The sequence below is a fragment of the Gossypium arboreum genome, chromosome 1, assembly GCF_025698485.1.
Source record: "Gossypium arboreum isolate Shixiya-1 chromosome 1, ASM2569848v2, whole genome shotgun sequence".
Classification (NCBI taxonomy): domain Eukaryota; kingdom Viridiplantae; phylum Streptophyta; class Magnoliopsida; order Malvales; family Malvaceae; genus Gossypium; species Gossypium arboreum.
Window position 1 is genome coordinate 2883838 of NC_069070.1, and position 10282 is coordinate 2894119.

The window sequence follows — 10282 nt, forward strand, 5'->3', positions numbered from 1 at the left end:
AAAATTTTTAAAAATTTCAAAAGAAAAATCATAATTTCTCAAAATTTTGAAAGGCCAGGACTCTTATAACGGTCCGCCCCTGACCTGATTAGAAAGGATTTAATTAAGAAATTTTAAAATTTTAAAATTAATTTATAATTTTAACATATAATACAATTAACTCTTCAATTAAATGTATATATTCTCAATATTTTAACATTCTTATTTAAAATGCCAAATTGTCTAACCTGTCAGACCTATTGAACTAATGAATCAATCTCCTTACCAATTTGACCTCCAATTTTGTTATTGTGTGATTAAACTAACCAATGGTTTTTTTATTATATTAAAGTTCACAAATTGCATACTAAGATAAGAATAAAAATTAGAATTAAGAAATTGAACCCTTAATTAACAAAGAAGATCATCATCATCATGTGACACATAATTCAAACAACAAAGCTCATGTGATCTTGGGGCCAATACAAAAGAAAAGACTAACATCAAAACAGGGAAAATTAATTTAATTCCACACTTTTTAGGCCTCGATTTCAGGAAAAATTTTGGAACTTCAAAGTGGGGGGACCTTCAAAAGGATTAAACTTGTAAATATCTCGAGCCATGAGCTCACTGCCCTTTCTCACATACAACAAATTAATTTGATGTTGATGAGTTTGGTTTGCATTTATTTTACATAAAATTCTACCTCAATATTTTTACTTTGGTTGTAATTAAACTAATCATAATTTGCTTATTTCAACATTGGTATAATAATTTTCTTCCTCCTCCAATTTTATATAAAAAAATATTTTAACTCTCCATTTAATTTTTTGTCTTTTTTTGTTATCGAACTTGCATTTTTGTCAAATCACCTCAAAATAGATGAAAAAGTTAACATTTTTAAACTTTGTTGACAGCGGCAAATATGTAGATTTCCATGTGAATGACACATTAGTGTTTAATTAATTTTTAAAATTTTTAAAAATAATTAAATGTTAGACATGTAATCCACGTATATGCCACGTCAGCAAAGTTAACAAATGTTAACTTTTTCATCCATTTTTGGATGATTTGACAAAAAAAAAAGTAAATTCAAAAACTAAAAGAGGCAAAAAATTTAAATTGAGGGTTAAAATGATTTTTTTGTACAGTTAGAAGGTCAAAAAAGTCATTATGTCTTAAACATAAACTTATTTTCGTTTTTGTATGAGGTTGAGAGAGAACTTATTTTGTTTAAACGAAGAACTTCTTCAAGTGCAAATTCAAGAACGACTTTATTGATCAATTTACAACTAAATTTTTAGGAAGAAAGATTTAGTGAGGTGGGTCTTTAATTTGACTTATATCACGTATTGTGTTTACTAATTTATAATGAATTACTATTTAAGTAAAGTCCTACTAATATAAGAAATTTCTTAATTGTGTAATCAAACTTCTTTCTTCATCTCTTTTATAACAATTAATTTATCCAATTGCATATGAACAAAAATTTAAAAGGCAAATTCAATGAATCCAACAACTTATATGATTAAAAGTAGTGAAGAATTCACAAATATTTCAACAAGGATAAAATTCATAATTATACATTTTAATTTTATACCATCATTGTTTTAATCCAAAATCTTTTCGTTTTTGCCATGTTTATAGGCATGGTGAAGGAATATGACTTTATTACGGCATCAAAAGTGGAGTCAAGGAGATTGATAGGAACTCCGGTCTCGTTAAAATGAAAAGCTTTTAATTTTTATAATTTATAAAATTTTAAATTAATAATAATAAAATTACGCTTTAACTTCTAAAAATAATAAAATTTAATCTAATCTTTTAAAATTATAAAGATATAAATTATTAAAATAATAAAATTATATTTTATTATTGAAAAATATACAATTTAATTTTAACGTTAAAAAACATTTTACCTTCAACGCTACTGATAATAGTGGAATTGAATGCTATAGAAAGACGAAGACAAAGAAGAGACGTGCAGGAAGGCTGGTAACGGCATGTAAGCGGCCGCGTGCCACCGCCCATAGTCCGTAGGTGGTCAGTGATGGGGTCAGTCACATAGAGCTTTTTGTATTTAAACTCAAGTGCCCTTTGGACGCTGCCATCGTCGACATGCGGCCGACCCTTGCTTCAAGACAAAAATATTGGGGATAAAGTGGTAAACCACCCCAGCCTCATATTTTTTATTAAATCCATTTATATTTTATGTGCCTGAATTCATTTCTATACGACCAAATTCAAATGAAATGGCAATTTGTTTTATATTAATTAAATCAACAATTTATTCTTTATATTATTAAAAAAAATTAAATAAGTCCGACAGAATTGACATATAAAAAATTTTCATTTATAAAATCATAAAAAATTTTAAAAATATTCATACAGTAAATGTTAATTTTATTCTAATTTAAATTTATAATAAAAAGGCCTATTAACTACATTCACCTCAATCCAACCAACACAATGTACAATATACAAAGAATAGGAAAATAAAAGACACAGAATGAGAGGGAGACTTGAACTCAACCACCTAAAGTTTGAAGCTTTTAACTTTTACCAGTTGTGCCAAGGTCTCGTTGGTTATATCAAAATTATTATTATGAAAATGCAATGTATATTTTAGAGTAAATAAATTTGTATCGAAGTTATTAATTAAAGTTAAATATTCACACACTATTGATAAGAATTACCCAACTTATCACTTACTTTTTTGGAGATTCAAACTTCAATAAATTTTAAAAATGAATACTCTTAACCATCATACTAATCACCAATTAAAACAAATATATAAAAGAAATAGCTGAAACCCCAAGTTAAAAAAATCATTAAAGTAAAAATGATGTGACACCATTTTTAAAGGCATAGCCCATGCTACACATATAAGAATATTTATGTCCTTTTATTATCCAACATAAACCAAAATGGATTTAAACACATCCATTAAAACAAAAGCAACCAAACCAATCCCATTAGTGGTGGAATAAAATTAGAGAATTAATTAAGGTTGAACAACAAATAAGTCAAGCTCCATGTGTGTTGCAATTTGGGTCCACTTATAACCGTCCAAAACTTTTTATTTTTGTTCCCTCAAACCTTAGAAGCATAAAAACAATACAGCATTAACCATTCCATCAAAAGTTGAAACTTAAATTAGGTTTTTTATACTTCATTTATTTATATCATACCTATCTTATAGATGTGCTTAAAATATTATCATTTAAGATAATTAATTGATAGTGAAATTTTTTAAATTTTATAAGCGTTAGTGAATTACAATAGGAGGATAGAGCTTTAACAATAAGGCGATTAGCGCGACTTGAACCCATGTCACACCTAGGGTAATGAACATCTTAATCAGCAGGCCAACACACGTAGTTCAAATTATAATGTTTTTTTAATTAATGATTAAAAGAATAAAAAAATAAATGAAATTCATGGCAGATTTAAATTCCAAAATTTAAAAAACTTCATTGACAATATATCAAATATAGAACAATCAACTAGGTAGGTGGGTCACGGTTTGATTTTCAAAAAGTTTTCAAGGCCAAGCTTGTTTCGGGCTGGGTCAACACAATTCATAAACTCGTTTTACTATTAAAAAGTAAAAATATATTAAAAATATATATTTGTATTAATATTAATATATTTTATAATTAAATTAATTTTTTTATTATTTAAATTAAATTATGGATAGATCTAATTTGATATATTCATATATTCATATCATATATGCATTAATTTATGTATCATGATATTTTTATATTAGGGTATTTGGACCGCTCAAGAAGAAGTTTGTCAAGTGTCATTTGTCGAAGTCTGACAAACTTCCTCAACATGTTTGGTATTGAGCCCGAATAGATCTATTCAAGTGTTCGGTCAAGTCATGACCCTATTTCAAAAACTTTTCAAGCTTAGGCTTGCCCAAAAAACCTCACTTCACTATTCAAAAAAATATTTTTATATTTTTTATAATTAAATTTAAAATTAATTTTTTTATTATTTAAAGGAGACAAATTAATATTCTCTAAGCTCGACCCAAGTCAAGCTAAGCCTACCAAGTTTTGCAGGCTATTCGGCCCAAAGTGTTTATGTTCGATTTTATCCCCAAAATTGCCTCCCACCTTCAACAAGAGCCTTAAAGGGTCTACAAAGAGGATCATCTTCACTCACCAAAAAAATCTCAACATTTACTTTCAGTGGGATTTAAATCCATGCCTTCATATGGCATCAGTGGGCAACTTAAGTACAATTTACGCTAACTAATGACATTATCAAAGTAAATGATTAAATTATATTAAATTAAAATATAAATACTAAATCTTAAATATAAGAATAGTAAAAGAGGCAAAAGTAGAAATTGACCATGTTTAGAACTTTATTAAACAAAGGGAAATAGTTTAAAAACAGGTCCTCGCATAAATACATGACACATGTAAAGCATACTTATGATTTGATGTAGAAATGTTTAGAGATAAATAGTTTCACACATTTGCAGGCCCCAAACCCAACAGTAAAATCTCGCGGTCGGTCAGAAAAGGAAGGCTTGAATTGTGTTTCCCTTAAACCATTTTTCAATTAGAATTTGAAACCCCTAATTTGTTATAATCTCTTTTTCCATCCCCCTTTTTATTTTTCTTTTGTTTATAAAACTGCCGTCCTTGATTGTGGACTGTTTCCCCCCCTGTCTCTAAAAACACCATATAAACCCACCAAAGCTCAGCAGCCAATCCCATCATCACTTACCCTTCTCTCTTTCTCTCTCTCTCTCATTCGTTCGTTAACCCCAAAAAATCCTCTCTCAATCATGTGCTGCAAACAGGGTTTGGACCATGGAAAGGTTACTTCCATTGAAGTACCAGAAACAGACATGTTAGCAACACTTTTGAATCCCAAGGACCCAACACCACAAAAGACATGTCTGTCTCTTGTTATTGAAGAAGCAAAGTGTATATCCAACATAGCTTTGCCTATGGTATTAACAGGTCTTTTGCTTTACTCTCGTTCCATGATTTCCATGTTGTTCCTTGGTCGTTTAGGGGAACTAGCTTTAGCCGGCGGTTCGCTCGCTATCGGATTCGCCAACATCACCGGTTACTCGGTTCTTTCCGGTTTAGCCATGGGAATGGAACCCATTTGTGGCCAAGCTTTTGGTGCTAAAAGATATAAACTACTTGGCCTCACCATGCAAAGAATGATACTTGTGCTTTTATTGACTTCAATTTTGATAGCTTCTTTATGGTCCAACATGAAAAAGATTCTGCTCTTCTGTGGACAAGATGAAAACATTGCCAATGAAGCTCATTCTTACATTCTTTATTGCTTGCCTGATCTTTTAGCACAATCTTTTTTACATCCTCTGCGAACATATTTGAGGGCTCAATCTATAACTCTGCCTCTCACATATTGTTCTACTTTGGCTATCCTCCTTCACATTCCGATCAACTACTTGCTCGTTTCGGTCTTGAATCTCGGGATCAAAGGCGTCGCTTTAGGATCGATTTGGACTAATTTCAACCTCGTGTTTTCGCTGATCGTTTACGTTAAAATCTCTGGCGTGTACAAGAAAACGTGGGGCGGAATCTCGTGTGAGTGCTTGAAAGGATGGAAAGATTTGTTGAATTTATCGATCCCGAGTTGCATTTCGGTTTGTCTTGAATGGTGGTGGTACGAGATCATGATTTTGCTTTGTGGTTTGTTGTTGAACCCGCAAGCAACCGTGGCTTCGATGGGGATTTTGATTCAAACCACTTCGTTGATATACATTTTCCCATCGTCGTTAAGCTTCGGTGTTTCGACTAGAGTTGGGAACGAGCTTGGAGCTAACAATCCAAACAAGGCTAAACTGGCTGCGATCGTTGGTCTTTCCTCGAGCTCAATGATAGGACTTTCGGCATTGCTGTTCGCTATACTGGTTAGGAAAAAATGGGCTACAATGTTCACCCAAGACCCGGAGATCATTGCTTTGACATCAACGGTGTTGCCGATTCTTGGCCTTTGCGAGCTCGGAAACTGCCCGCAAACAACCGGGTGTGGTGTTTTAAGAGGCACCGCGAGACCAAAACTAGGAGCCAACATCAACCTAGGATGCTTTTACCTCGTCGGCATGCCGATCGCGGTGTGGTTAAGTTTCTTCGTCGGGTTCGATTTCAAAGGTCTTTGGCTTGGGCTTTTAGCCGCACAAGCGTCGTGTATGGTGACCCTGTTGCTGGTTGTGACTCGAACCAACTGGGACATTCAAGCCAAGAGAGCTCAAGAACTGACCAGGGCCGTCCCTGTGGATGATAATGACAACAACAAAGCTGATTCGGATTCCAAAGAATCTTCACCCTTATTACATGACATAAACCACGACAATGAACTTGTCTGATTTGGATCAGACGTGAATGATTTTTCTAACCATTTTTTTCCTTTTTCTTGTGAATTTTGTCAAAACATTATTACCTAGAATGTTATTTAGCTCCGATTCATGTATAGAATTGAAATTCAGAGGATAAAACAAAATTTGGCGCAGGGTACTTTATTTTCTTAGTTTAAAATAGAATTTTATATTTAGATTTTTTTTTAAAATCAAGTTATCTTCTATATCTATTTTATTGTCCATAAAAATTAAAATTCTTTCGAAATTTCATGGTTGCCTCTCCCTTACTTTTTACGAGCCTAAATCTTTTTGAGGTTCATAGCTGCTCCTTCTTTATAGTCAATGAAAACTAAATCTTTTCAGAGTTTAAGGTTATTCTTCTCTTATAAATCATGAAAATTAAATTATTTTGAAGTCTATAACTATCTATAAAAACTAATATTTTTATGGTTTATGGTTGCCTACAGAAATTTAATTTGAGGAGGTTAAATTAAAATTATAAAATTTTGGAACAGCCAAGATTAAATATTGTGCTAAAATGCTTAAATTACATTCAAAATGTAAAATTTTTATTTATTTGAAAGCTAAAAAACTAAACTTAAATTATTTTTATTATAAGGGAGGCTAAATCGATATTTTCCCATTTAACCATGAGACCAGGGTCAGTTTTACTACTACTTCTCTTACCATCCAGGAAAATTAATTCTTTTCAAAGTTTATGACTGCATCTCATTTATAATTTATAAAATTAAATTCTTTTAATATTCGTAATTATCATTTTTATTAATGTCATGTTCTAAGTTGAAATCCAAAATCTAGACTTTATGATTGAAAATGTAACATGGGCAGTGTTGGGGAAAAGTAGAAACTTCCTTTTTGGGGGCAAAAAATGATTAGTCAGGAAATCAACATCGTAGTTGGCGAGTTTATAGTGGAAAAGGGCACGTGTAGAGTTGGTATTTAGTGTTTATTTCCTAATATGTTTCTAAAAAAACATTGATGTCGGTTTCTTGGATTCAAAACGTGCCACTTAGTCTGCCCCAAACTGGTCACCATTTGCGACTGCCGACTCCGTGGATGACTATCCTTTTCCCTTTCATGGGTTATTTGAACCAGGTCACTTCATTTCATTCTTCCATCAATCCACTTAACAAAAGTAAATTTGAACTTTGATGACAAATCCAACCCTACCTAGTCACAATTTTATTAATATTATTTTAATTTTATTTAAAATTTTAATTTTCATTAATAAACTGATATAACATTATGCATGTAATAATTCATACAGGACCTAAATATAATTGTCTGCTATCACATATAAATTTTCTTACATCTAAGAACATTCTTTCACATTGTCAACAAAAACACATGTGAAATAACAGGGTTTAATAATGTGAACGTAGTAGCCTTTCATCATAATTATGACGTAAGAAAATTTTTGTTACCAAATCCGATGTTGTCTTTATCCTCTTTTTAAAGAGAAAAATCTTGAAGCAACTGAATTATGGGATACTGTAACTGTTGTTGTACCGGCATTTGGCAGTTTTTTCATTTTCTAAAACTAACTACGCGTAATGCCATTATGCCTTGCCTCTTCCTTTTAGATAAAATTTAAATGTTTTATTCTTATGTGAATTAATTTTATTATTTTTTTGAGGGCTATAAATTATAATTTTTAAATTTAATTATTAAATTATTAATATTTTAAAGAAATTAAAAATATAATTGTATGGGCGAAATTAGAATATGATAAATGATTTTATCGTTGAATGCATTTAAATCTTAGTTACGATTCAAGAAATATCCTATTTTAATCAAACTTGAGTTGGGAATATTTTTTAACTATTTCAACTAGAGTTTGAGCAATTTATTTGAAAATTGATATATCAAAATCAATCATTATATTATTGTTGAAAGGAGCAATTATGAACCTCGAAAGGATTTATTTTTATGAATCGTAAAACAGACATGAACTCTGGATATACTAAAAAAAAAAAACTTCATTCATTACATTCATAAAGCATCAAATAACCAAGGCCGGATCAATGGTTAAACTGGTTACATTGATAGTTTGCCGATTTGACCGTTTCGTATAGTTCAATTAAATAAATCATATTAAAAACTTCATAAAAATAAAATATGTTTTTAAAAAAATGGTTCAACTAGCTTGTTTTGGTTCGCGAGTCAACGGTCAGATGTCTCTCTCTGAATTGATATCTTGATCAATTTTTGATCCAACTGATTTGATTTACCGATGCAATTCAAACATTCATTTAAATAACTGAATAACTCACTAGAATAAATCATTTACTGTTTAAAAAATGTCATTTAGGAATTGAACTGTAATTAAAAAATAATTTTAGGACATATTTTATATAGTAAATGTTAACTCTATTATAAATTGACTTTATTTAATTTTTTTAATAATGTAAGGACTAAATTAATCAATTTAATTAAGGGTTAATTTAATCTAGCCCCTACAATACAAGGACGTTAAAGATAGTTTACCCATGGATTTTGTCATGTCTTCAAAATGAATATCACACAGCTTTATTTATAAGCTTATTTTTTTATACATGATTTTGTTGTAAGGAATCCAAATGACAACCACCCAAAATCCCTTAATTAAATTAATTATGTTTAAATTAATGAAAGTCAATTAAAACTTTGATTAATTAGTGATTAAATTAGCTCTGGTTCACGATTCCTCTCCCAAAATAAAATGATAATTTTAATTAATCAGTCACCTTTTGACATTTGTAGAAACACCCATTAATTAATTAGGTTGACCCTATCTAGTTTTAAAATATTGAGCCAAATTTTAGGATTATTTATTTATTTATTCCAAGGTTGACAATTGATAGCATTTTCAACAACTATTTTTTTTATTACTATAACTAGCCGTCTAATAATGCTAAATTAAGCACTCACATAATCATGTCGGCGCAATTTGCACAAAATTTATTTGTGAAACATTTTATTTTAGTCCATTGTATTACAACATTTTGCGCCAGAAATGTGAAAATCTTACCAGCCAGCAGCCGTCGAAGCCTCTGATTAATAACATGTAATGAAAAGACAAGAGGGTGGCGCCGGCTCAACAAACCTTTCGATCTTTCTATTTTGTCCCAAATCCTGGTTAATTAAAGATTAATGGTTGTTTTATTTCAACAGAAGCAAACAAAGTGGCTGATTTTAGGGCAAAGATTGAGTCTGTTCAACATGGAGCTGTTGATTGTTTTCACGAATTTTGTCTTTTTATTTTTAGATTTCAAATTAGGTCAAATAGTTAGTATTGTTACATTTTTTATGTTAAATTTATTGATGTAATATTTTAAAATTAAAAAATGATGTTGCAATTAATTTAAATTTAGGAAAGTAATTCTAACAATGTTAAGAGTTGGACTTAAATTTTAAAATTTAAAAATAGAGGACTAAATTCTAAAAATAAAAGTACAGATATTAAATTCTAAATTTGTGAAGAGTATAGGACTTATGGCATATTTTAACTTTTTTTGTATTCTCCATATTCATATTAAAGTTTATATTCGGTGTTTGTAATTACTGCTTCCAACAATGTCATAAGTTACAATTTTATTATTATTTTGCTTCTTATTCTAAATTTAAAGCTTAATGGTATTTAATATGGTTAAAATATGTTGTTAACCCTTCTACTTTCATGAAATTTGAGATTTAATCTTTGTACTTAAAAAGTTAAAAATAAGTTCTCCTAATTTTTATTTGGAAATTTCAATCCAATTATTAAAATTGTTGGTATTTTCCATAAAAATTGTCAACTTCATATGTTCATTAGGCTACCCTTATATGGCATCGCATATAATTGATAAAAATAAACAGGTTAAGTTGACAAATTTTGATAAAAAATTACTATTGAAGATAATAGTTGGACTAGGATTTTAAATTAAAAAATTGCAGGAT

The 10282-nt window shown here is 30.0% G+C and overlaps 1 protein-coding gene across 1 annotated transcript; it reads left to right on the forward strand.

The window, feature by feature from the left end:
* Positions 1-4609: 4609 nt before the first annotated feature.
* Positions 4610-6486, forward strand: LOC108486264 (protein DETOXIFICATION 49-like). The gene has a single exon (XM_017790229.2). The coding sequence runs from the start codon at positions 4790-4792 to the stop codon at positions 6350-6352; it is 1563 nt and encodes a 520-aa protein (XP_017645718.1). The 5' UTR covers positions 4610-4789; the 3' UTR covers positions 6353-6486.
* Positions 6487-10282: the final 3796 nt, after the last annotated feature.